Here is a 26,070-nt window from a genome sequence, read left to right on the forward strand (position 1 = left end):
CCCCCCTCTTTGGGCCATGCCCCCTCCCGCTCGGTGGCCCCGCCCCGCCCGGGCCCCGCCCCTGCCTCTTCCCTGTTATTTTTCGAATATAAATAGGGGCGGCGGCAGCGCGCGCCCGCCCGGGCCCCCCTCCCCCCCCCGCTTCGCCCCGAGGGAAAGCGGGCACCGGGCACGGCCCGCCGGGGGAAGCACGTAAAGCTTTCCGAGCTCTATTAATTAACCCCGGACTAATTGGCTTTTGCCCTGTCCCCCTCCGGCCCCCCCCAGTCGCCTGCACCCTCCCCGCGATGGCAGCGCGGGGCGGCCCCGGGTCCCGCGGGCTGGCGGTTGTGGCACCGATCGCCGTGTCGCCACCAACCATGTCGCCGGTCAGCACCTTAGCGCTGGGCATGGACAACCTGGCGGGGCTGGGCAGGTGAGTGGCACCTAGGGGGTGGAGGGGCTGGGGAAGCGGGGGGGGATCGTCCCACGCGTGGGTGCTGTTGTGTTCTTCCCCCCCCCCCGCTACGCCTCCCCGCGCTGTCCCGTGGCGGTATGGGGGGGTTGGGGAGGGTGGTCCCGGGGTGATGGGACGCTGCCCCGTGGCGGGGGTGTCCCCAAGGGCTGACCCCCCCCATTCCCCGCCACTCCTTGCAGCCACGGGGACACGCCGAAGCGGCGGGTGGCGGGGCTGTCCCTGCAGGGCCGGTGGGCTGGCAGGGACATGGCTCCCGGCTCGGTGGCCCCGGGCTCCTCCCGGGATTCCGTGTCCTCCGAGTCCTCCGACGCGGGTGAGTACCGGCGGGGGGAGGGAGGGGGTGTGCTGGGTGCTGCCTGCCGCCCCGAACCCCCGGGGCTGGGGCTGCGGGGTGTGCTGCTGGCAGTGGGACGTGGGGGGAGGGGGTTCCCGCATGTGGGCAGGGGGGTGGGGGAGTTGCGGGGGGGGGTCTTGGGGTGTGCGTGGGAGCCCCCGCGAGTGCGCCCCGCCGGGCGTTTAGCCCCGCGCATGCTGCAGGCTGGGAGTCGGAGCTGGGATTCTCCCGCAAACCGGGAACCCGCCCCGGGCTTTTCCTGCGGACTGGGGCTCCAAACAGATTGCCTTCAAGCTGGCACTACAGGATGGGACTTCAAACTGGGACTTCCTTCAAACTGGGACTTCCTCCTTGGCGCTTCTGGCCGCAGCTCCTTCCCCTCGCTGTCCCGTCCCGCTCCCCCGACCCCCCCCCCGTGGCCTTTCTTTCCTGGGGCTCGGACCACGGGCCACGCCGGTGGGGTTCCTGGTCCGGGTGACATGGGACGTCCTGGGTGGTTCCCAGGGCAGTGCCACCCCGTTTGCTATGCCATGGGAGTGGGTGAGGGCCCCTACCCATAAGCACCCAGTGGGTGCCATTGGCCGTGGGACCCTTCCCGGTGCAGCCCAGCCGGGATGGGGGGGGGCACATCCTGCAAAGGACCCTCTAGGATCGGGTCCTGGGGGTAGGACATGGCTGGGTCCCCAGTGGGGCCCAAACCTCCCTCCCAGCCGGTGCTACCCCTGCCCCTTGTTCTTGCAGGAGTGGGGCTGGACTCCCCCACGCAGGAGGACCCCGTGGCGCTGGAGGAAGTGTGAGTGTCCCTTGTCCTCCGTGTCACATCCACCTCCCCTCGCCCCTCTGGCTGCTTCCCTTGTCCCATGCCTTCCCCAGCCCCGGGGGCTGTCCCTCTTCCCCTTTGTCTCCACCCCCCCGGGGCTGCCCACCTTGTTCTGTGCAGGGGCTGAGGGGTGCTGTGCCAGCTGCTCCCCCAAGCCCCCCTCATGCCGGTGCCTTTTGTCACCCCGTCCCCAGCCGTTGGCAGAACCCAGCCCCGACAGATGTGCCGGTGAATGAGTAACTGGGGGCAGATGGCGGTGCTGGAGCAGCTGTGGGGGTGTGCTCAGCTATGGGGGGGCGCGCCAGCCCCCGTCCCGCCGGCGTGGCCAGATGGCGGCCGGGCAGCGTCCCAGTGTCCCCAGCACGCCCAGCATCCCGCGGCAGGGGCGGGGGTGGGCATTTACATACAGGTGGAGAGCGGCAGCCGCTGCCAGCCGTCGCCGCCGCCTTTGTCTGGGCCAGAAGAGAGGTCAGCAGGGGGCCCTGGACCACCCCGGCGGTGCTGCTTCCAACCCCTTCCCCGCCCAGGGTTGGGGTTCCCCCAGCCTGAAACCAGTGGTGTCCAGACGGGTTTTAACCCTTTGTGGGGCTGAGATGGCTCCCAGCACCTCATCACCAGGGCTGGGCTGCTCCTGGGCTGCTGCCCCTCCTCCCTAATCTCATTTTTCATCTCCTGGCAGTTTCGAGAAAGCAGTGCAGGAAACTGGGAGAGTTCTCAAAGAGTGAGTGAAGAAGCTGGCCCTGCCCCCAGACCCTAAAGCCAGCCTGTCCCCATGCCCACACTGGCCCTGCCCCCAAAACCCCCCCAAAAGCCAGGCTGTGTCACCTGCCTGTCCCTGTTCCCAGACCTGAAAGCCAAACTGTCTTCATGCCCAGGTTGTCCCTGTCCCCAAACCCAGGGCTGTCCCCTGTCCCCGTGCCCTTACTGTCCCCATCCCCAGACCCAAAAGCCAGGCTGTCCCTGTACCCTGTTTGTCCCTGTCCCCAAAGCCAGGTTGTCCCTGTCCCCAAACCCAGGGCTGTCCCCTGTCCCTGTGCCCTTACTGTCCCCATCCCCAGACCCAAAAGCCAGGCTGTCCCTGTACCCTGTTTGTCCCTGTCCCCAAAGCCAGGCTGTCCCTGTCCCCAAAGCCACGGCTGTCCCTGTGTCCTCCTCGGGCTCGGGACTAGGCCAGGGGTGGTGCTCAGCATCTGGAGCTTTTGCTGCCCCAGGGTCCTTTGGGGAGCTGTGCCAGCTCTGGGGAGGTCTTGCCCCGCTGTGGGGACCCGGGTAGGCTCATGCCAGCCTGGTGTTGGGGGTGGCACCACCAGCCCATGCCACCTTCTCTCACTCCATGCCTTTCTTTCCCTGCTTCCTGCAGCAACAAGCTCTTTATCCGGAGGATCCAGTCGCTGCCGGTGAGTCCTGGGGGCTCTGCAGGGCTGAGCTGGGGGAGAATGGATCCTGCTGCACCCTGGGACGATGCATCTGAGGGAGCTGGGGGGGGGCAGAGTGGCTGTGCAGCCCTCTCACCCCCACAACCTGCCCCACAGCCACGGCTCCTGGGGGCCAGCCCAGCCCTGAAGAACATCTCCCACGCCCGGGAGTTCAACGGCTGCGAGAAGAGAGGCCGGAGGGAGCCTGAGGACACGGTGAGGGGGGCAGCAAGGCCGGGGGGGAGCCGAGGAAGGGGCAAGGGGGTGCTAACACCGTGCCCCCGCCCTGCAGGAGGGCTTTGTCTTCAAGAAGCCCCAGAGGCCAGGTCAGCGTGGCCGGCTGGCCGCCAGCGATGAGAGCGTGGGGAAGGATCGCTTTGCCCAGAGACTTGGCTCTGCACCTGACCTGCTGGTGAGAGGGGCGGGAGGGGGCTCTGGGGGGGTGGTCCAGGGCTGGGGGTCCTGCTGCATGGGCTGCTAAGCTGGGACCTGCTGTTCCAGCCTCCTTGTTTGCCCTGGGGAACTGTCATTATGGGAGCAGAAGGGGCTAGGGGGATGGGAACTGGGGAGGAACTCCTCCCTCCACACAGGGCTGGAGCAGGGCTCTCCCCACTCCTGAGACATGTGTTGTGTCCTCCCCAGTTTGACACCCCTGAGAAGGAAAATGTCCCCAAAGGTGAGAGCCCCATTGTGCTCCGCCGGTGCTCCTTGACCTCCTCCATGTCTGAGGAGGAAGATGATGGCTTCATGGAGATCCTGGATGAGGAGGAGATGAAGGTAGGGGTTTGGATGGACCCTGGGCATGGATTCCATCCCTGACCAGGATGGGGCAGGAAGCAGCTGGGTGGGACTCATCCACCCTCTCTTTTCCCTGTGGTCCCTGGCAGAGCGATGGTGACGTGCCACAGGGCATGGAGAACCTGCTGACTGCGCCGCTGGTGAGGAAGGAGGAGGCAGAGCCGGTATGTGGGAGCCTGGAGGGCTTCATGGAGCCCCCCTGGGACATCCATGGTGGGGTGTGGCATGGGGGGTCTTTGGTGAAGGAGTTGGTTGGTGAACAGAAACAGCCTGGGGGCCGTGGGCAGCCTGATCTAGCTGAGGATGTCCCCGCTGACCGCGGGGAGGTCGGACGGGGTGAGCTTTGGCGGTCCCTTCCAGCCCGGAGCGCTCCGTGGCTCTCTGCCTGTGGCTCTGCCCCTGGGTGGGGTGTGGGGGGCCCGGGGGGGGCCGGGCCGGCGGCGCCGGCGGCGTGGTGACGCCGTGTCTCCGCGCAGTGCGGCGCGCGGCGCGGGAAGTGCCGGCAGCTGTTCCGCTCGCCCTCCATGCCCAGCAGCGTCATCAGGCCCATCCTGAAGCGCCTCGAGCGGCCCCACGACAGGGACACCCCCGTCAAGACCAAGCGGCGGAAGAGCGTGGCCGGGACCCCCGGCGAGGAGGCGGCGGCGGAGCCGGTGGGTGAGGCGGCGGCGGGGGAGGTGTCCCTGCCGTGGGCCAGCCTGGCCCCCAGCCTGGCAGCCTCCTGTGGGAGCACCGCTGGCTGAGGAGAGGAGGGCAGAGCAGTGGGGGTGTCAGCTTCTCAGCTGGGCTTCAGATGCTCTCCCGTAACATCCTCCTGGGGAAGCCTGGGAGGCGTGGGGTGGATGGAGGCTTGGCTGAAGGACAGAGCCCAGAGGGTTGTGACTGCTGGTGCAGAGCTTAGTTTAATGGTCACCCAGCCCTGATGCTTGACTACCAGCCGAGTGCCAGATGGAATAGAATAGAATAGACCAGGTTGGAAGAGCCCTTCAAGATCATCACATCCAACCCATCAACCAATCCAACCCACCTAAACAACTGACCCGTGGCACCAAGCACCCCATCAAGTCTCCTCCTGAGGCCTGCAGCTCACATGGTGTTCCCCAGGGGTTGGGGCAGGGTCTGGTTTTGTTCAACATCTTCATTCAAGGGGACCTGGGTGAAGGGACGCAGTGAACCCTCGGTGTGCTGATGGTGCAGAGCTGGGAGGAGTGGCTGACACCCAGCCAGGCTGTGCTGCCAGCCAGTGAGACCTGGGCAGGCTGCAGGGCTGGGTGAGAGCGGCCCCAGGAAGGTCAACAAGGGCAAGTGTAGGGTCCTGGGCATGGGGAGGAACGGCCTCCTGCAGCAGGACAGGAGGTTAGGAGCTGGGAACGCTGCTGGAGAAGTTCACCATGAGCCAGCAATGTGCTCTGGTGGCTGAGAAGGCCAATGGTCTCCTGAGGTGCCTTCAAAAGAGTGTGGTCAGCAGGTCGAGGAAGGTTCTCCTCTCCTTTTACTCTGCCCAGGTGAGGCCACATCTGGAGTATTGGCTCCAGGTCTGGGCTCCCCAGTTCAAGAGAGACAGGGAACTACTGGACAGAGTCCCACAGAGACTACAGAGATGCTGAGGGGCCTGGAGCAGCTCTGTGAGGAGCAAAGGCTGAGAGCCCTGGGGGCTGTTGAGCCTGGAGAAGAGCAGCCCCAGAGGGGAGCTGAGCAATGCTCAGCAAGAGCTAAAGGGCAGGGGGCAAGAGGCTGGGGCCAGACCCTTTTCAGTGGTGCCCAGGGACAGGACATGGGGCAGTGGGCACAAGGTGGAACCCAGGAGGTTCCATCTGAACATGAGAAGAAAATTTTTTGGTGTGAGGGTGCTGGAGCCCTGTCTCAGGCTGCCCAGAGAGGCTGTGGAGTCTCCTTCTGTGGAGAGCTTCCAAACCCACCTGGACATTGTGATCCTGGGCAAGCTGCTGTGAGTGACCCTGCTTTAGCAGGGGATTGGACTGGGTGATCTCCAGGGATGCCTTCCACCCCCTACCATGCTGGGGTGGGGGGATTCTGTGCCTGTGCCATGCCCCAGAGCCCCTGCTGATGCCAGGGGGGTGTCTGTGGTCTGTGTCCCTGCAGAAAGCGAGGCTGCTGCGCTCCAGGTCCTACTGCCACGAGGAGATCGAGAACCTGCTGGCCAACGACCACCGAGAGCTCATTGGCGACTTCTCCAAGGTAGGACCCTGGGAATGCTGTGGGTCTGGGGGTGCTGCCTCTCCACCCTTCCCCTGAAACAGGGGGACCACCAGCACTGGTGCCTGAATGCAGCTGGTGGCCTGTGCTTGAGGACAAAGGGACTTGGGGCTGTGAGTTTCCAGGCTGTAGCAGACTGAGAGCCCAGTTGCTGCTCTTCCAGTGCCAGCCCTGTGCCATTGCCACATCAGGCTGGGTAGATTGGTCCCCTCCCAGGGAGCAGACCTTGCAGGCAGGAGGTGGTCTGGGCTGTGGGGGAGTTGGTGACAGGATGGAACAGATCCTGACCCAGCCTCCTGCTGCTTCTCCAGGCTTATGTCCTGCAGACAGTGGAAGGGAAGCACCAGGACCTGAAGTACATTTCCCCTGAAATGGTAAAGGCAAAGCAGCCTCCTCTGCCCAAATCCAGCCCCCTGTGTGTCCCCCTCCTTGGTGACAAGCTTCCCCCCCACAGATGGTGGCTGTGCTGACAGGGCAGTTCAGCAGCCTCATCGAGAGCTGTGTGATCGTGGACTGCAGGTACCCCTACGAGTACGAGGGAGGACACATCAAGGTGAGAACCATCCCTGGCCTGGGCATGGGGTGGAGGGGTTCTCAAGTCATCAAACCTCAGAAGGGTTGACCCTACCCAGAGGGGCTGAGCTGCCCCTGAGAGGGTTTGAGGAGCCCCCCACAAAGGTCCTGAGCCTCCCACAGAGGTTGAGCAACACCCCCAAAGGTGTTGAGCCCCAAGGTACAGGAGGAATGCTGATGGTTGAAAGGAGGGAGGGGTGATGGTGCCCCTGCAGATAGGGTTGGGGGGATGCTGAGGGCAGCATTCTGAGCCCCTTTGCCCCTAGCTGAATCAGGGGGCAGGGGGGAGATGAAGGTTCCTCCTCTCCCTCCCCAGGGGGCTGTGAACCTGCCGCTGGAGCGGGACGTGGAGGAGTTCCTGCTGAAGAAGCCCATCGTGCCCTTCGATGCCAGCAAGAGGGTCATTGTCATCTTCCACTGTGAATTCTCCTCGGAGAGGGGGCCCAGGATGTGAGTTTGGGGCCCTGGTGGACAGCCCCCCAGCCACGGCCACATGCTGGCTTGGTGCCAATGCCCTGCCCCCACCCCCTGCCCCGCAGGTGCCGGTTCGTCAGGGAGAAGGACCGAGCCTGCAACGAGTACCCCAACCTCCACTACCCCGAGCTCTACGTCTTGAAGGGGGGCTACCGAGAGTTCTTCCCCCAGTACCAGGTGAGCCACCCCCTTTATTTCATCCCTCTGTGTGAGAAGGGGCGTCCTGGGCTGGGAGAGAGGTGCAAAACCTCTTTCCTCTTCCCCAAACCCTACCCTGGGCAGGGGAAGAGAGGTCTGGCTCTGAGCATCCTCTGTGGGCTGGTACCTGCAGTGGTTGGAGGGGGTGGGTTTGCCCCTGGGAGGGGCGTGGGGGCGTTCCCACCCACAATGTGAGTGCTGATGGTGGCCATGGTTGCCCAGAGCCACTGTGAGCCCCAGGACTATCGGCCCATGCACCACGAGGACTTCAAGGAGGACCTGCGCAAGTTCCGCCTCAAGAGCCGGACCTGGGCCGGGGAACGCAGCAAGCGGGAGCTCTACAGCCGCCTCAAGAACTTCTGATGGGCATGGGGGTCCCCACGCAGCCCCCCACCCCTCCCTGGGGACCTCCTTCCTTCCCAGGAGACCCCTTTCCTTCCCAGGAGACCCTCACTGCTCCTGGGGCTACCATCAAGCACCATCTTCCAGCCTGAAACCTGGCCACCCCCTGCCCTCCTCTGCACAGTGCCCTTCAGAGCAGCAGGGGGGCAGGGTTGTGGTTTGACCCCTTTTCTTCAACCCAAAAAAGGGGTTAGGGTTTACCCTAACTGGTGGCTGGGGGTGGCTGTAGCAGAGGATGGGGACATGACAGTCCTGGGACTGTTCCCAAGTCACTGCCAGGTTCAGCCTTCCTCTGGGGCCTGAGCCAAGGGACCCCCTTCCCCTTGCACCCTGGGCCAAAGAGGGGACTGTGCCAAACCTGAGAAAGCCACTTGAGCCCTGGGGTGGTCATGGAGCTGGGCAGACCCTCTCTAGGGCTGGGTGCCCCTCAGGGAGGGTGAGGAGTGGCCCAGGAGGGGTTTAAGTGGCAGAATTAGCTGTAAAGCACTTAAAGCTCCTCGGCAGCTGAGTGGGTGCTACAGAGGTGGGTGTGGGGGGGTGCCCCTCATAACTGTCACTGACTGCTTCAGCCTGGGGTTGTTTGGGGGGAGCTGGACCCCTTATTTAAAGTAGTTTGTTCTCTGGTTAACTTTGTGGGGCAGGAGGGGCTTCACCCTGACCCTGGAGCTGGGCAACCCAGTGGGTTGCCGTGGTGTCGGGCAAGCACTTGCCTGGAAGGGGTGAGCTGGGGAGGGTGGGCAGCGTGTCCCTGGCCCAGAACTGCCACCGTGGGGCTGTCCTCATGTATTCTGTTCTTTGGCTTTTTTTTACACTTGTTTAAAGACTCCTCCTTCAGGAGAGAGAACAAATCCCTGTCCTGCTCTGTGACTGCACCACAAAGTGAAGGGGCTACAGGAGTTTGGTGGCCCTGGCTTAGCCCAGAGACAGCTGTGCCCTGGGCTGGTCACCAGCAGTGTGGGCTGCAGGGGCAGAGAGGGGATTCTGTCCCTCTGCTGAGACCCCCACTGCAGTGTTGGAGTCCGCCCTGGAGTGCTCAGCACAGCACCAACAGGGAGCTGTTGGAGTGGGGCCAGAGGAGGTCACAGCAATGCTGCTGTGAGGCCAGGCTCAGAGTTGGGGTTTTGCCTGGGGAAGGCTCCGGGGGGACCTTCTGGTGGGCTTTCAGTGCTTAAAGGGGAAGGCAGCTCCTCAGTGGAGGTTGGGGAGACCCTGGCCCAGGTTGCCCAGCGGGGCGGTAGATGCCTCACGGCTGGCACCATTGCAGGTCAGGTTGGTTGAGGTTCTGAGCATGCTGCTCCCTGCACCCCTATGCCAGCCCAGACTTCCGCCTTCCTCTTCCGCCCACCGGCTGCTAGCCGCCAGTCAGCGCGCGCTCGCGTCGTCTCGGCCAATCACGGCGCCCCTCCCGTGCAGTGGGTGGGCACCAAGTTCCCCCCTACCCCCCGCCGCCCAACCAATCCCCGCCGCCTCTGCCCACTCATCGGCCAACCCGCGCCGCTCCCGCGAGCTGCGCCGATCCCAGCGGAGCCCCCGCGGCCCCTGCTGACCAATAGCAACTTGCGGGAGGAGCGGCTCGGCTCCGCCCCACGCCGCGGGCCCGGGCGCGGGCCGGGGGTCCCGCGGCGCTGCCATGGTGCGCGCGCTCGTGCTGCTGGCGCTGGGCGGCCCCGAGACCCCCGGCCCCGCCCCTTCGGGCCGCGCCCCCTGCCGCGTGCTGTACGCGCGAACCTTCGGAAGCCCTCCCGAGCCGGGGACCCCCCCCCGGCAGCGCCTTCGCCGTAAGGAGCAGCTGCTGGCCGTGGCCAGGTACCGGGGACCCCCTGCCGCCCACCCCGGGGATGCGGCTGGGATCGGGCTGGGATCCCCGGGGTGGGAATCCTCCCCTCGTGGGACATCCCCCTTCAGTGACACCCCCATCGCGGGACCCTCCCTCGCCGTGGGACCCCATCCTCCGTGCGAGCCTTCTCTCGGTGGTCCCTCCTCTTCCGTGGGCCCCCCCGGTCCAAGGGACACGCCGCTCCGTGGGACCCTTCCCGCGGATGCTGTGCCATGTGGGACCCCCTGCACTATGACCCTCCCCTTCCTGGAACCCCCAGATTTATGATCCGCCCCCCCCTAGTCCTCCTGAGCACCCTAGGGTGGTGGCACCCCACTCCCTTGGACTTCCTTGGTGGCTCGGGGCTCGGTGGGACCCTCAGCATCCCCCCCTTCCTGGGACCCTTAGGGTGGTGACACCTCCCCCTTCCATGGGATCCCACCCTCCTTCGTGGGGATGCCAAACTCAGTGGGACCCCCCCCCATTCTCCTCGGGGCTGCTGGGTTCAGTGGGACCCCCCCCCCAGGACCTTCATGCCACTTGGTGGGGGGGCAGAGCTTGGCAAGACCCCCAGGGCCGTGATCCCACGGCCCTGGGGGTCTTGCCAAGCTCTGCCCCCCCCCCCCCCCCCAAATGGTGACCCACCTAAACATGGGGTGGGGTCTCCCTTCTCTTCCAGACAAGTGGCCTCCCAGTGCCGCCTCCTCCAGTCGTCCTCAGCTCGCCCCTTGTCCCCCCAACTCCCCCAGCTCCCAGACGACCCCATCCCTCTCCAGGACGCCCCAGGGGGGCTTTTCCAGCTGCCCCCTGGCGACCCCTTCCCCGAGAGGGTGACAGTGGCCTGGCTGTCAGTGGTGGCCGTCGCCTTGGCCTTGGTTTGTGACCCCCAGGAGAACCTTTCGCTGGCCGAGATCACCTTACGCCGCTTGGCTCCTCGTCTGCTCCACTCCCTGCACCTCCTGGGCCCCGGTGCCGATGTCCTGCTGCGACCTGAGGTGGCTGATGGGCTCCTGGATCGGCTCCTGCCTCATGGGGAGATGCTTTTCCTCAACCAGCATTTCCTCCAAGCTGTAGACCGAGAGCTGGGCATCAAAATAGTTCGTTGAGCTGAGACTCAGCATCGTGCTGGGGGGGAGAGGGGCTGAGCCCCAAGGGGGGGATGGTCCAGAGCCAAGTGGCTTGAGAATAAAAGAGCAAAGAGCCACCAAAAGAAAGAGCAAGGTCGAGTCCATTGATCCCTCTCGATGCCTTCTAGTGCAAGGGAGAGTTGGAACTCGGTGATCTTGGAGGTCCCTTCCAACCCAAAGCATTCTATGGAGCAAGAGGTCTGAGGGGCACCAAGTGTTGTGTCCACGGTTAGGAAGCGTGGGGGTGGCTGAGGGGACAGTAAGGCTGGCTTGGGACCTGGCTGAAGGACAGAGCTCAGCAGTGCAGGGAGGGCTGGAGCTCACCTTGGCCCTCCCTGGCTCCTGAGACCTGGCTGAAGGACAGAGCTCAGCAGTGCAGGGAGGGCTGGAGCTCACCTTGGCCCTCCCTGGCTCCTGTCTTCCTCAACATCTTCGTGGGTGAAGGGACAGAGGTGAACCCTCAGCCAGCTGGTTGATGGTACAGAACTGGTTGTGGCCCTGGGCAGCCTGCTCTGGGTGCCCTGCTTTAGCAGGGGGGGTGGGCTGGATGATCTCCAGCCACAGTCCCTTCCAACCATGCTGGGAGCCTGGGATAAAAATCCATCTGGAGCTGGGATGGTGCCACCTTCCTGCCACCTTCGTGCTCACAGGATGGTGGGGGGTGGCTCCACAGGTCATACATGGACAGCAAAAAGAGGCTGGTTGTGCCCAACCTCTGCCAGCTGGCACCAGGATGGGTGCTGGGTGCCCTCATCCCCTCCACACGAGGGACCCTGGGTTGGAGTGTCCCCAGCTGGGTGCTGTGGGGCTGGTGGAGGGTGCCCAGAGCAACAGCCACAGGTCAGGAAGGCTGGAGATGGTCACCTTGGGACAGCAGGGACCTCTGGGGACATGGCACAGCTGGCCCTGGTGCCCCAGGGTCCCCAAGCTGGAGCATGAAATAACCGGGCAGTGGGACAGGAGGTGGCCCTGGGCCTGGCACAGCGGAGTGGCTGTCCCCAGACGGTGCCTCTTGGGGTGGGTGAGATGTGAGGGACACCCTGGGAGGTGACAACAGCAGCCCATGGAGCTCTGCAGGGCACAGGTCCTGTCCTGGCAGTTGCTGGGTGCCAGGGGAACCACCACCGGTGTGCCAGAGATGGGCTGGGTGCTGCCTGGCCCTGTGTAGGGGCTGCCCGAGGGGGGCAGGCCCCAGAATGTCTCCCCAGTGACCACAGCAGTAAAGCTGAGGGGGCAGTGGGCAGCAGAGGTGGTGGGCATTCGTCTGGGCTGGGTCTTGCTGGCCGTGATGCCAGCTGGGCACACTTGTGGGTGCTGCAGGCAGGTCCCTGTGCCCCCCTCCCACCACGCTCACAGGGCCAGGGGCCAGATCTGCCCCTCCCATGCCACTTGCAGGACCCCCACAGCACGAGAGCTTGATGCCAACCAAGGTGCCCAAGGCTGGGGGACGCCTGGCTGTGTTCTGGGCGGGGGTGGAGCCAGCCCCCCCGGCAGGGCGGGCGAGAGGCAGGCGGAGGAGGTGCGGTGGGAGTGGTTTAATGGCAGCTGGGCAGGGGGCTCCGGGTGCGGGGGTGGCACCGGCATGCAGGAGGCATTGGCAGCGTCGGGGCCTGGGCATCAGTCTGGGAGCTGCCCCGCTTCGAGGGGGAGCAGAGGTCCCCGGGAGGGTCGCCCAGGCAGGGCAAGGGACCGGTAGTGTGGCTGGCAGCGTGGTTGGCGTCGGACGCAGCGGTGTGGCTGGCAGCGTGGCTGCCGGTGGATCTGGCACCATGGACATCCCCGTGGCTGGCACCGTGGCGTCAGGGTGGCATCAGGCTCCTCTTGCAGATCCAGGGGAAGGTGAAGTTGCAGTTGTGGTCGTTCCAGAGCCCGTTGCCAACAGGGTGGATCTGGGCACAGCTCTCCTGGCCCCACCGCCCGTGGTCGGTGCTGTCCGGCTGCCCTGGCGCCCAGAAACTGCCAGAGCTGGGGTCAATGTGTGTGTGTGGGGGTGTGCCAGAGGTGCCAGGCACCCCCTGGTCCCCCCCCCACCCCCCTGCTCACCTCTGGGCCTCAGAGTAGGTGGTGCCATCCACCCAGCGCCAGGAGTTCCCCGGGCCAGTGGCCTCCAGTCCGATCCAGTACGAGCCTCCCCGTGCCTCCCGTGCCAGGTAGTCCTGTGGGGCAGGGCATGGGGGTGGGCAGGGAGGCACAGCAGGGGGCATGGGCAGGACAGGGCTGTGGGCAGGAGGAGGTGTTGATGGGTGCCCAGACAGGAGGGTACATGGGCAAGAGAAAGGTATCAAGGGGTGCATGGGCAGGAGGATGCCAAAGCAGAGGGTATCAAGGGGTGCATGGGCAGGAGAGTGCCCAAGCAGAGGGTATCAAGGGGTGCATGGGCAGGAGGGTGCCCAAGCAGAGGGTATCTCAAGGGGTGCATGGGCAGGAGAGTGCCCAAGCAGAGTGTATCAAGGGGTGCATGGGCAGGAGGGTGCCCAAGCAGAGGGTATCTCAAGGGGTGCATGGGCAGGAGGATGCTCAAGCAGAGGGTATCTCAAGGGGTGCATGGGCAGGAGAGTGCCCAAGCAGAGTGTATCAAGGGGGGCATGGGCAGGAGGATGCTCAAGCAGAGGGTATCAAGGGGTGCCTGGGCAGGAGGATGTTCAAGCAGAGGGTATCAAGGGCTGCATGGGCAGGAGGATGCTCAAGCAGAGGGTATCAAGGGCTGCATGGGCAGGAGGATGCTCAAGCAGGAGGTGTCAATGGGTGTGTGGGCAGCAGGGGTCAGTGGGCGCTGTGCCCGCCGGGGGCTGTGCCCGCTGGGGGGTGCCAGCCGCCTGCCCACCTGCTCGTCGGCGCTGGTGACGGAGGTGAGGTGCGAGTGCGCCGAGCGGCAGGCAGCCTCTGCGTCCACCCAGCTCTTGCGGTCGGCCGAGAAGAAGTAAATCATCCCCGCGTGGTACCTCCAGCCCAGCGACAGCCCCTGCAGCCACTGCCCTGCGGAGGGGGCAGCCCTGGGTCAGGGTGCCAGCTGCCCGGGCCAGGGCCGCTCGGGGACGGCTGCCAGCCCCGCTCCCAGGCACCTTACCGAGCCGGTCCCTGCGTCTCTGCGCCGCTGCTGGGCTCTCGACGAAGCTCGGGGGACCTGCCGTGGGGTCAGGGAGAGGAGATGGCAGTGGGCTGGTTGGCATCACGGGCGGGGGACAATAGCTGGGTGGCAGAGGTTGGTGACAGGGGCTGGGGACGGGGAAGGAGGGCAGGGGCTGGGGACAGGGGCTGAGGACAAGGGCTGGGGACGGGGAAGGAGGACAGGGGCTGGGGACAGGGGCTGGGGACAAGGGCTGGGGACAGGGAAGGAGGACAGGGGCTGGGGACAAGGGCTGGGGACAGGGAAGGAGGACAGGGGCTGGGGACAAGGGCTGGGGACAGGGAAGGAGGACAGGGGCTGGGGACAAGGGCTGGGGACAAGGGCTGGGGACAGGGAAGGAGGGCAGGAGCTGGGGACAGGGGCTGGGGACAGGGACTGGGGACAGGGAAGGAGGACAGGGGCTGGGGACAGGGGCTGGGGACAGGGAAGGAGGGCAGGGGCTGGGGACAGGGAAGGAGGGCAGGGGCTGGGGACAGGAGCTGGGGACAGGGAAGGAGGGCAGGGGCTGGGGACAGGGGCTGGGGACAGGGACTGGGGACAGGGAAGGAGGGCAGGAGCTGGGGACAGGAGCTGCAGGCAGGACATAGGGATAAAGGCTGGGGACAGGCAATGGGGACAAAAGCTGGGGACAAGAGCTGGGGACATTGAAGATAGGGAACAGGGTCTGGGGAGAGGAAAGGGAGGGCAGGGGTACAGAGAGCAGCCCACAGGGTCCCACTCACTGTTGGGGTCTAGCAGCCCAGAGGTGCCAGCTGCTGCCAGCTCTGCCCGCGCTTCCCACAGCTCCGCCTGGCTCTGCACATCTGCCCCACAGCGACACAGAGACCTCATAACTGCTCACAGCACCATCAGCCCCAGCTCCACAGCTGCTCCCACCACAGCCCCTGCCCCACAGCACCACAGAGCCCTGCCCCACAGCCCCCCAGCTGCTCCCACCACCCCCACGTGGTGATTAGATCAGAGGGCTGGAGCTGCTCTGCTCTGAGGGCAGGCTGAGGGAGCTGGGGTTGTGCAGGCTGGAGAGGAGAAGGCTCCCAGGAGACCTCATTGTGGCCTTCCAGGATCTGCAGGGGGCTCCAAGAAAGCTGGGGAGGGACTTTTGAGGGTGTCAGGGAGGGATAGGACTGGGGGGGATGGAGCAAAACTAGAAGTGGGGAGATTGAGATTGGCTGTGAGGAAGAAGTTGTTGCCCATGAGGGTGGTGAGAGCCTGGCACAGGTTGCCCAGGGAGGTGGTGGCAGCCTCCTGCCTGGAGGTGTTTGCAGCCAGGCTGGAGGTGGCTGTGAGCAACCTGCTGTGGTGTGAGGTGTCCCTGCCCATGGCAGGGGGTTGGAGCTGGCTGAGCCTTGAGGCCCATTCCAGCCCTGACAGTTCTGATTCTCTCTGTCCCCCTGCCCCACATCATCACAGACCCCACAGCCGCTCCCATCACAACCATGTCCCCTGCCCCACAGCACCATGGAGCCCCCATAGCTGCCCCCCCCCCATCCTGCAGCCCCCTGCACCTCTGCCCAGGAGGGGAGAGGGGTGCCAGGGGCTGTCTCCCCGCCCCCCAGCAGCCCCGTGGCTGTGCACAGCCCGGTGGCACTTACGCAAGGCGATGATGACAGCCAGGGCAGCTCCCAGCACCAGGACCACCGCTGTGCCCACCGCCAGGACGGTGCCCACGGCCCAGCGGGGTGTGGCTGGACGGGACCTGGGCGCCGGCGCTGCGGAGGAGAAGCCAGAGATGCCCTCAGCCACCCTGGCACTGCCAGCTGTGGGGGGTTGAAATTACTCCCCACCGGGAGAGGCGCTGGCCAGGGGCAGAGGTACACCCCCACGCCCTCCCCCTCCCCCCCCAGCGTGCCAAGGTGCCAGGGCTCACCTCGGGGGGGGCTGGGTGGGTAGTGGATCTGCAGGGTCTCGTACAGGTCTGGTCCCCCGGCGGCCATCCCTGGGGAGCTGCTTCCTGCTGGAGCCTTGGCACACGCTGAAAGTGCCAGGAAAGGGAAGCCAGCAGCTGGGCAACCCACCACAGTCTGTGGGTGTCAGTTCCTGCTGCCAGGCAGGGTGTCAGGCGTGTGCCCCCCCGCCCCGGGTGGCATCATCTGCTGACGAGTGGCACCTGACCGCCACTGGCACCCTGGGTTTGTCCCAGAGCTACTTGTGTTCCCACCCTTGGAGGCAGAAGTGGTTGGGGAGATCCCTGAATACCAGCAGGGAGCCAGCTTCTCACTATCATCATCACCATCATCATCATTCAGGGGTTGGGAGAACCCCTGAATCCCAGGAGGGAGCCAGCTCCTCACCACCATCATCATGATCATCATGAATTGAGGGAACCCCTGAACTTCAGGAGCAAACCAACTCTTCCTCCTCCCCATCCCCATCCTCCTCATCATCATCATTATTCAGCAATCAAGGGGACCCCTGAACTCCAGGAGAGAGCCAACTCCTCCTCCTCCCCATCATCATTTGTGGGTCCACCTCCAAGGAAGGGTCCATGCCAGCTGTGGTGTCCACCCCCAGGCAGGGTCCATCCCAGCTGTGGTGTCCATCCCAGCTGTGGTGTCCATCCCAGCTGTGGTGTCCACCCCCAGGCAGGGTCCATCCCAGCTGTGGTGTCCATCCCAGCTGTGGTGTCCACCCCCAGGCAGGGTCCATCCCAGCTGTGGTGTCCATCCCAGCTGTGGTGTCCACCCCCAGGCAGGGTCCATCCCAGCTGTGGTGTCCATCCCAGCTGTGGTGTCCACCCCCGGGCAGGGTCCATCCCAGCTGTGGTGTCCACCCCCGGGCAGGGTCCATCCCAGCTGTGGTGTCCACCCCCGGGCAGGGTCCATCCCAGCTGTGGTGTCCATCCCAGCTGTGGTGTCCACCCCCAGGCAGGGTCCATCCCAGCTGTGGTGTGTTCAGGGGCACAGCAGCACCCAATCCATGAGCTCCACTGAGGTCCTGAGCCGTGTGGGACGTCAGAGGACAAGAGGATGCGGGCAGGGGCTGTGGTGTTGTGAAAGAGGGTGAGTCAGGGCCGGTGTGCCCATCACCAAGAGCTGGATGGTGCTGGAGAAGTGACCAAAGGAAGAGGAAGCAGCCGGGCAGGAGGAAGGAAGCTTCGGCTGCGGCTTGCACAAGCAGCAAACCTGAGGGGCACAGAACGTCTGGAGGTGGAAGAGCCCCACCAGGACCACCCCTGTGAGGAGCAGGGGGTTGGACTCGAGGATCTGGATGGATCCCTTCCAACTGGGGATTCTCTGCGAGTCTTTGACTACCTCAGGCTCCACCGTGGGCTGCAGGCAGGACTTGGTGACTGGTGCTCAACTCACTCCACATGGAGCCTAAGTCCCAGCCAGGGGGGCTGCTCTCCAGCCCCTTGTCCTCCAGTTTCCAGGTGTAGCCTCATGCCAGGTGGAGAAGCTGGCACCTGCTCTAGATGAACTCCATGCAGCTGGCGATTGCCCAGCCTCTGCTCTGCCCAGACCTCTCTACCCTGGGTGGAGGTTTAACATCATCACCAAACTGCTGTGATGTCCACATCACTGCACCCCTGGGTTCCTCCCTGTGCCCATCAGACCATCCTTGTGCCCACTGAGCCAGCTGGTGGGATGGTTCCTGAGCCCAGACCCTGTGGTGGGACTTGCGCTGTGCTTGCTGGGTGAGCTCTGGAATTTGGCACCAGCCTCTCCTCTTGGCATCCCTGAGCAGAGCAAGAGCTGTGCCCGTGCCAGCAGCAGCAGGGCTGGGGCTAGACGGGATCCCCACTGCTGTCACTGTGGCTCTGCAGCCAGCAGCGTGGCAGCTGCGGGTCCCCTCCTGCCCTGGCGCCCCTCCACAGAGGGATCTGGCTGCATCCTCACCCCAGGGGCTCCTGGGTTCCTCACTGTGCTCGTGGCAGTGCACCAGGGCACGTCCTGCACCATAGCCACGGAAGCCCTGAGGACGTGGAGATCCTGAGGCCACGGAGCCCTGCAGGAGCCCTGCCAGTCCCATGGGACCCCTCCAGCCCCAGCTCACCCCAGAGAGCCCCAGCTCACCCCAAGGGACCTCATCCGGTCCCAAGGGATTTGAAGAGACCCCTGAGGGCCCCAGGCAATCCTTGAGGCCCTCCTGGGGGCAGGGGACCCCGTCTTGCCCCAGGGGACCCCAGCCTTCCGCAGCACCCCCAATTCCCCTATCAAAATGGCAGCCAGAGCCTGCCCTCACCGTCTGCCCACACCCAAGATGGCTGACGCGGGGTTGGGCGATGGTGTGACGTCACGCTGAGGGCTGCACCTCTCTCCCTGATGGCCCCGCCTCCCGCCCTATGCCCATACTCAGGATGGCGGAAAGCAGCGCGAAAAAGGGCGCTGCGCCCTCTTCCAAGATGGCGGTTCTGGCGTCAGCGCGGCGCCCAGGCGCAAAGCCTCTCTGCTGCACGCCGGGCGTAAGGGGCGGTGCGGGAGAAAGCGAAAGTGGCGGAAGGACCGGGACGGCGGGGGCCGTTCCCGAAGAGGGAACGGAGAAGGGAACGGGAGCGAAAGCGAGAGGGGGCCAGTCGCCGGCGGGAGGCGGCCGCGCAGACAAGCTGGGCTCGGAGCGGGCGCCCCCTGCCGGCTCGGCGGATCCAGTCGGGGTAGCCTCGGGGGGTCCCCTCTGTCCCCTCCCGAGCCGGGAGCGGGACTCGGGGACCCCCCGTCCCGGGGGCCATGGCGCGGCTGGAGGCGGTGGCTAACGTGGCTCTGAGGGTACCGGGGCTGGCGCTGCTGGACCTTCTGTACCGCTGGGACGCGGCGGCCATCGGCGAGCTGCTGCGGCCCCGCCGAGGGGACCCCCCCTTCCTCCGACCCGCCGCCCTCCGGGGTGCCTGCGGTCTGGGTGAGGGCTGCGGCGCGATGGGGACACCCCGAGGGGGCAGGCTAGGCACACCCTGAAGGACACCCCGGGAGTGGACAGGCTGGGGACATGAGTGGACATGGCCGGGGACGCAGTGAGGGCATCCCAGGGATGATCACGTTGGGGATATGGCAGAACGTGCCAGGGCTGGGTAGGATGGGGACACAGACACCCTAGAGATGTCCACCATGAGGACACAAGGGGACACCCAGGCCCTGGCCAAGCTGGCTCCACGAGGGGACACTGCAGGGCATGTCCACGTTTGAGGACGCCCCAAGGGCTGGCCATGTTAGTGCTCTTGCTGTCCCAAGCCCTGCTGACCCCCCTTGACGTGAGACTGTCCCCTTGGGGCCATCTCACCCTACTGCCCCCCCTCCTTGGCAGGCCACATCCTGTGCCTGGTGGTGCTGGTGCTGCCGGTGCAGTCCCTGGTGAAACTCTACCTGCACCTCCTCACCGCCCTGCTCCTCGCCTTGGGGCACACAGCAGCCAGGTGAGACCTGGGAGGCCGAGGAGGGGCTGTCCTGGGGGGAACTGGGGTGCAGTGGTGGGGGGCTGGGGACTCAGCCACTGTCCTCACAGGGACTACATCCGCCGGGAGCTGGAGTTTGGTGACCAGGGTGCTGTGTACCACGACCCTGCGGCGCTCGGCCGCCTTGCCACCACCCTTGCAGGTGAGCCCCCCCTTCAAAGTGTCCCTTGCCACCCCAAAATCTCTGCCCCACAGACAGGCTGTTGGCCTCCTGGAATGTCCCTTGCCCACTTAATGGAGTTTGAGCCCCCAGGTGTCCCTTCTCTCTGACAGCTGCTCTGAGCCCACCAAACGCTCCTGCCGTTGGGGTGGCACCGGGCAGGGAGAGGGTCTCCAGCTCCAGGAGCTGTCACCCTGTGGGGTGTTGTGTTGGGTGACAGTGACACATCCAAGCCCCCCCGCCTGGCTCTGACCTGCTTTCAGGTTGCTGCAGAGAGCCAGGAGGTCTGCCCTCAGCCTCCTCTTCGCCAGGCTGAACACCCCCAGCTCCCTCAGCTGCTCCTCCCCAGCCCTGTTCTCCAGACCCTTCCTTGCCCTTCTCTGGGCACCCTCCAGCACCTCGGCGTCCTTCTGGCGGTGAGGAGCCCACACTGATGCCTGTCCCCGTGCCCTCAGGCCAGCTCTGCCTGTGTGCCCTCTGCTCGCTGCTGATGCGCAGCCGGCAGCCGTGGCTCTTCGGTGCCCCTGCGCTGCCAGCCCTGGCTCGGCTCTGCGGCCTGCCCCTCCGTGCCCTGCCCCTGCTCGACACCTTCGCCACCGCCCTCACCACCCTCCAGGTGCTCTACGTCCTGGCCTCCCACCTCCTGCTGCCCTTCCAGCTGGCTGCTGCTGCCTGCCGGCAGATCGCCCAGGTGAGAGGGGCGGGGGGCTGGGAGGTGGGAGGCTGTGGGGCAGGGGGCTGCAGCAATGGGGGCTGCAGGGTTGGGGGCTGTGGGATGGGGTCTGCAGAGCTGGGAGCTGTGGGATGGGGTCTGGAGGGTTGGGGTCTGCAGGGTTGGGGGCTGTAGAGTTGGGGGCTGTGGGATGGGGTCTGCAGGGTTGGGGTCTGCAGGGTTGGGGGCTGTGGGGTGGGGTCTGCAGAGCTGGGGTCTGCAGGGTTGGGGTCTGCAGAGTTGGGGTCTGGAGGGTTGGGGTCTGCAGGGTTGGGGGCTGTGGGGTGGGGTCTGCAGAGCTGGGGGCCAGAGGGTCCAATGCTGAGCCTGGCTTGGTGCGGGGTCAGCTGCAGGGCTGTCCCCTCACTCAGCTGTGCCCCCCCACACCTCCCCTGTCCCCTGTGTGGGGGGGGGGGTGCTGAGGGGCAGCCCCACAGCGCGTCCATCCTCCCAGGCCCTGGAGCTGTCCCGGCTGGTGGCACTGGGGGTGTCCCTCTGGAGCCAGCTGGCCATCCCGCTCCTCTTCCTCGTCTTCTGGCTGGCGCTCTTCACCCTCCGCCTCTCGGCCTTCCTCACCTCTTCCAGCAGCCCCCTGGCCCAACAGGGCCTCCTCTTCCTCCTCCTCAGCAGGTAGAGACTGAGGTGGGGGGCAGGGGGTGGTGGAGCTCATCCTCACTCAGGCAGGGCTCTGGGGGGAGGATGAGGAGGGCTGGGCTGTGGCTGCAGCCCCAGCAGGGCTCTGTGGGGAGGATGAGGAGGGCTGGGCTGTGGCTGCAGCCCCAGCAGGGCTCTGTGGGGAGGATGAGGAGGGCTGGGCTGTGGCTGCAGCCCCAGCAGGGCTCTGTGGGGAGGATGAGGAGGGCTGGGCTGTGGCTGCAGCCCCAGCAGGGCTCTGTGGGGAGGATGAGGAGGGCTGGGCTGTGGCTGCAGCCCCAGCAGGGCTCTGTGGGGAGGATGAGGAGGGCTGGGCTGTGGCTGCAGCCCCAGCAGGGCTCTGTGGGGAGGATGAGGAGGGCTGGGCTGTGGCTGCAGCCCCAGCAGGGCTCTGTGGGGAGGATGAGGAGGGCTGGGCTGTGGCTGCAGCCCCAGCAGGGCTCTGTGGGGAGGATGAGGAGGGCTGGGCTGTGGCTGCAGCCCCGCTCTCAGCCCAGGCTCGCCTGCAGCGCGGCCGAGTGCTGCAGCACTCCCTACTCCCTGGTCGGCCTCACCTTCACCGTCTCCTACCTCGCCCTGGCTGTCCTCAACCTCTGCAAGTTCTACCTGCTGGGCTTCAGTGCCTTCCAGAATGGCAATGTCATGCACAGGTGAGCCCTGGCATGGGGCTGGGGTGGCACAGAGCTGCAGAATGGTTTGGGTTGGAAGAGACCGTTGAGGCCATGGATGCCAGCACTGCCAGGGCACCACCGAGCCGTGGCCCTCAGCACCACATCTGCACAGGGATGGGGACTCCACCACTGCCCTGGGCCGCCTGGGCCAGGCCTGGACAACCCTCAAGGGGATGAAATCGTTCCTTATGTCCAACCTAAACCTCCCCTGGTGCAACTTGAGGCCATTTCCTCTTCATCCTTGGGAGAAGAGACCAAGCCTCCTTCCAGGGAGCTGCAGAGAGCCAGGAGGTCTCCCCTCAGCCTCCTTCCCTCCAGGCTGAACAACCCCAGCTCCCCCAGCTGCTCCTCACAAGACTTCTGCTCCAGACCCTTCCCCAGCTTCATTGCCCTGCTCTGGACACTCTCCAACACCTCAATGTCCTTGGAGTGAGGGTCCCAAAACTGAACCCAGGATCTAAGGTGTGGGTCTGTCTCACCAGCACCCATTCCAGGGCACAATCCCTGCCCTGCTCCTGCTGCCCACACCATTGCTGATCCAGAGCAGGGTGCTGGTGACCTTCTTGGCCACCTGGGCACAGAGTGGCTCATGTTCAACCAGCTGCTGATCAGCACCCTCAGGTCCTTTTCTGCCAGGCGCTTTCCAGCCACTCTGCCCCAGTCCTGGAGCGTTCCTGAGGTTGATGTGACCCAAGTGCAGGACCTGGCACCTGGCCACCCTGCTGGCCTGGGCCCTCTGAGCCTCCAGCCTGGCCTGGGCCCTCTGAGCCTCCAGCCTGGCCTGGGCCCTCTGAGCCTCCAGCCTGCTGCCATCTGCAGACGTCCTGGGGGTCCCCTGGACCCCCTGTGCCTGATCACTGACGAAGAGGTGGAGGAGAACTGGCCCCAGGGGATCGCCACGGGGGGGTCCCGAGCCCCCCCCGTGACCGGGACACGCGCCCCAGGGGGTGCCCAGGGCACGGCAGAGGCCTGTTGGCACGTGCCCACGGCTGCCCACAAGGTGCCCCACTGCTGGCAGGGGAGTGACGGAGGGCGTGACGCTGCTGCTGCTGGCGCTGCAGACAGGGCTGCTCGACCTGCAGATCCTCCAGAGGACCTTCCTCCTCAGCATCATCCTCTTCATCGTGGTGACCTCCACGCTGCAGTCCATGATCGAGATCGCCGACCCCATCGTGCTGGCGCTGGGGGCCTCCCGCAACAGGTACCAGGAGGGCCTGGCCTCCCCCCCGCCCCCCCCTTACCCTGGGGGCAGCGAGGGGGAGCCAGCCTGGGTCCCTCCACCTCGCTCCCCTCTCCCCTCTGCCTGGGGAGGGGAGGGCTGGGTGGTGCTGCTGGGGTGGGCATGGCCCCGCTGAGCTGTGCCTCCCCTAGGAGCCCCTGGAAGCATTTCCGTGGCGTCAGCATGTGCCTCTTCTTGCTGGTTTTCCCTTCTTTCATGGCCTACAAGATCGCCCACTTCTTCCAGCTGGACTTCTGGCTGCTCATCCTGGTCTCCAGCTGCATGCTCACCTCGCTGCAGGTATGGCCTCCTCATCCTGGTCTGCAGCTCGCTGCAGGCGCAGCAGCCCCAGCTCGCCCCCCGGCCCTCCCCGGCCGGCAGCTTCCTGGGGCCGCCCCAGCCGGGTCTGGCAGCGCCGCGGGCAGGGGAGGCGTGCGGTTTGCCAGCTGCCCGCCGCCACCACCGTGCCATCCCCCCCCCCAGGTGATGGGCACCCTCTTCATCTACAGCCTGTTCATGGTGGAGCTGCTGCAGGACCGGCCCCTGGAGCGCATGGACGAGATCATCTACTGGGTGAACGCCGTCAGCAGGGTGCTGGAGTTCCTGGTGGCCGTCTGCGTGGTGGCCTACGGCACCTGGGAGTCCCTGCTGGGCGAGTGGAGCTGGATGGGAGCCTCTGTCATCATCATCCACTCCTACTTCAACGTCTGGCTGCGAGCCCAGTCGGGCTGGAGGAGCTTCCTGCTGCGCAGGGAGGCTGCCAAGAAGATCAACTCCCTGCCCCGGGCCACCGGCGGGCAGCTGCGGGACCACAACGACGTCTGTGCCATCTGCTTCCAGGTCAGGCCCTGTCCCTCCGCTGCCCACCCCTCTGGGCACCCTGCCCCCCAGGGGACATCCCTGACCAGACACCCCGCTGAGTGCCATCCTGTCCCTTCACTGCCCACCCCTCTGGGTGCCATCCTGTCCCTTCACTGCCCACCCCTCTGGGTGCCATCCTGTCCCTTCACTGCCCACCCCTCTGGGTGCCATCCTGTCCCTTCACTGCCCACCCCTCTGGGTGCCCTGCCTGCTGGCTGCCATCCTGCCCCTTCACTGCCCACCCCTCTGGGTGCCCTGCCTGCTGGCTGCCATCCTGCCCCTTCACTGCCCACCCCTCTGGGTGCCATCCTGTCCCTTCACTGCCCACCCCTCTGGGTGCCATCCTGTCCCTTCACTGCCCACCCCTCTGGGTGCCCTGCCTGCTGGGTGCCATTCTGTCCCTTCACTGCCCACCCCTCTGGGTGCCCTGCCCGCTGGGTGCCATCCTGTCCCTTCACTGCCCACCCCTCTGGGTGCCCTGCCTGCTGGCTGCCATCCCCTCCCCTGACCAGGCACCCCTCTGGGCACCCTGCCCACTGGGTGCCATCCTGTCTGTGCCCACAGGACATGCAGGTGGCAGTGGTCACCCCCTGCAGCCACTTCTTCCACGCTCCCTGCCTGCGCAAGTGGCTCTACGTGCAGGACACCTGTCCCCTGTGCCACCAGCCCGTGACGGCGGTGCCCGGCGCTGCCAGCGGTGCCAGCGGGCTGGGGGCCGTGCCGGCGCTGAACCACGGCCAGGAGGTGCCAGGGGGCTCAGCTGCCACCCGGAGTCCAGCCCCAGCTCGGCACAGCGACGGCGCAGGGGACCCAGAGGATGGAGCTGGGGCCTCGGGGCAGTGCCACCCTGGTGCCCAGCACCCGCCGCAGCCTTCTGCCAGCCCTCGGCTCGGCACCAGGGACGATGAGGACTGCCAGCGTGGCCGCCGCCCCTCCTAGCAGCCCAGACTGCCAGCCCTGGTGCCAGGGTCCTTCTGTGGCGGCAGAGTGGGGCCAGGAGCCTGTGTGGCACCGGGGTGCCCAGGTGCCCACGGACTCTTTCTGCAATAAAGCCGGAGCTGAAGCGGCTGCACCAAGGGCCAGGGCTGCTCCTCTCACCCACCCCTGCCAGGCTGCTGCCCTCTGCCAGCCTGCTGCCCCAGCCCAGGCCTGTGCCATGTCCACAGCGTGTCCCGCAGGGGCAGGGTGGGCACTTGGTGGGTACCCAGTGGGTACCGATCTGCCTTCTGGCCTTACCTCGCTAGATGGCATGGGGGCTGGGGTGGGGGGCTTGCTTAGGAGGTTTTGGGGGCCTCCTGGGGAGGTACAGCCTGGCCTTGGTCTGGGGGGGAGTGGCTCTGGCAGGGGAGGGTGTTGACTTCATGTGGGTCTGGCACAGGGTGGCATAGATTGGGCACAGGATGATGTGGGCTTGGTGTGGGTCTGGTAGGGGCTTGGTATGCACCTAGCATAGGATGGCACGGGTCTGGCATGGGATGGCACAGGTCTGGCACAGAATGGCATGCAGTTGGTGTGGGTCTGGCATGGGATGGCACAGGTCTGGCACAGAATGGCATGCAGTTGGTGTGGGTCTGCCATGGGATGGCACAGGTCTGGCACAGAATGGCATGCAGTTGGTGTGGGTCTGCCATGGGATAGCACAGGTCTGGCACAGAATGGCACGGGCTTGCTGTGGGTTGCTGTTCCCAGCTCCAAGGCCAGAGCCCTGTTCCCATGCCTGTCCCTGTGCCACCTTGGGACTGAGGCTTCCCTCTGGGGCCACTGCCCAGCCCTGCCCAGGCCCCCACCGTTGTCCCCCGCCATGGGAGGGCAGGTCTGGGGACAGGATCCTGGCGGTGCAGGGGTCCCCATCTCCCACTGCCAGGGCAGCCACCCTCCCAGGAGCACCGGTGCCAGGGCAGCCACCCTCCCAGGAGCACCGGTGCCAGGGCAGCCACCCTCCCAGGAGCACCGGTGCCAGGGCAGCCACCCTCCCGGTACCAGCAGTGCTCCTGCAGGGCTGTGAGCTGGGGGTCCCTGGGGAGGTGGTGAGTGGGGGCCCCCCTTGCAGCTCGGCCCCACCCTGCACTTACCCTGATGCTGCTCCCCTGGGCCTGGATCCCATTAGCAGGATGGGAGGAGAGACTGGTCTGTGGGATCCGGCTGGGGGGTGGGGGTTGGGGTGAGCCCCCTCCCCTCCCCTCTTCTCTCCCCCCATCCTCCATAGCCAACCCCTGCTCTCCCCCCCCAGACCCTGCTGGAGCCGCCCGGGGGTCCCCGCAGGGATCCTCACCCTGGTGACCGAGTCGGGGGGGGGGGACAGGAGGGGGGTGCAGGCGTCCCCCCCCCACTGCTGTGTCCCACAGGGGCTTGCTGGGGGGTTGCTGCGGTGGGGGGGGGAGGGTGAGCATTCCTTCCCTTATCCCCAGCGCCCCCTCCCCGGCCCCGCATCCTGCATCCCCCCTTTCCTCCCCCCTCACCTCCCGGCCCCGCTGTCTCCATTAGGGCCCATTAGCAGAGCGGTGCCAGGGAGGCTGGGTCCCCATGGGCACAGTCCCGGGGGGGGGCACCCATCTGTCATGTCCCCCCCACCCCAGCACGGCTCAGCCCAGCTCTGCCTGGAAATGGGGGGAGGAGGGGGCAGGGAGCAGGGATCCCACTGCCCCCCTGCGC

At 65.9% G+C, this 26,070-nt stretch overlaps 4 protein-coding genes across 4 annotated transcripts; 3 read left to right on the forward strand and 1 right to left on the reverse strand.

Annotated features, from left to right (window-relative positions):
- Window positions 1–263: 263 nt before the first annotated feature.
- CDC25B (cell division cycle 25B) lies at window positions 264–7,711 on the forward strand. The gene is made up of 16 exons (XM_054172377.1): window positions 264–415; window positions 637–770; window positions 1,533–1,584; window positions 2,291–2,332; window positions 2,972–3,008; window positions 3,144–3,242; window positions 3,319–3,438; window positions 3,669–3,803; window positions 3,914–3,988; window positions 4,301–4,477; window positions 5,928–6,023; window positions 6,353–6,415; window positions 6,496–6,594; window positions 6,931–7,064; window positions 7,154–7,265; window positions 7,509–7,711. The coding sequence occupies exons 1-16, from the start codon at window positions 288–290 to the stop codon at window positions 7,647–7,649; spliced, it is 1,644 nt and encodes a 547-aa protein (XP_054028352.1). The 5' UTR covers window positions 264–287; the 3' UTR covers window positions 7,650–7,711.
- A 1,572-nt stretch (window positions 7,712–9,283) lies between these two features.
- Window positions 9,284–10,703, forward strand: AP5S1 (adaptor related protein complex 5 subunit sigma 1). Its single transcript, XM_054172275.1, has 2 exons — window positions 9,284–9,494; window positions 10,184–10,703. The coding sequence occupies exons 1-2, from the start codon at window positions 9,319–9,321 to the stop codon at window positions 10,608–10,610; spliced, it is 603 nt and encodes a 200-aa protein (XP_054028250.1). The 5' UTR covers window positions 9,284–9,318; the 3' UTR covers window positions 10,611–10,703.
- Window positions 10,704–12,328: 1,625 nt separating this feature from the next.
- On the reverse strand, window positions 12,329–15,692 carry LOC128898420 (C-type lectin domain family 4 member F-like). The gene is made up of 7 exons (XM_054172104.1): window positions 15,626–15,692; window positions 15,351–15,467; window positions 14,467–14,561; window positions 13,699–13,755; window positions 13,456–13,602; window positions 12,675–12,787; window positions 12,329–12,587 (listed from the first exon to the last, which is right to left on the reverse strand). Exons 1-7 carry the CDS (start codon window positions 15,690–15,692, stop codon window positions 12,431–12,433), a joined length of 753 nt encoding a protein of 250 aa, XP_054028079.1. The 3' UTR covers window positions 12,329–12,430.
- Window positions 15,693–18,179: 2,487 nt separating this feature from the next.
- LOC104308769 (RING finger protein 145) lies at window positions 18,180–24,357 on the forward strand. Its single transcript, XM_054172105.1, has 10 exons — window positions 18,180–18,591; window positions 18,994–19,102; window positions 19,192–19,283; window positions 19,757–19,992; window positions 20,468–20,643; window positions 21,177–21,317; window positions 22,357–22,539; window positions 22,710–22,857; window positions 23,041–23,397; window positions 23,983–24,357. Exons 1-10 carry the CDS (start codon window positions 18,423–18,425, stop codon window positions 24,355–24,357), a joined length of 1,986 nt encoding a protein of 661 aa, XP_054028080.1. The 5' UTR covers window positions 18,180–18,422.
- Window positions 24,358–26,070: the final 1,713 nt, after the last annotated feature.

The sequence above is a fragment of the Dryobates pubescens genome, chromosome 23 (assembly GCF_014839835.1).
Source record: "Dryobates pubescens isolate bDryPub1 chromosome 23, bDryPub1.pri, whole genome shotgun sequence".
NCBI classification, from domain to species: Eukaryota; Metazoa; Chordata; class Aves; order Piciformes; family Picidae; genus Dryobates; species Dryobates pubescens.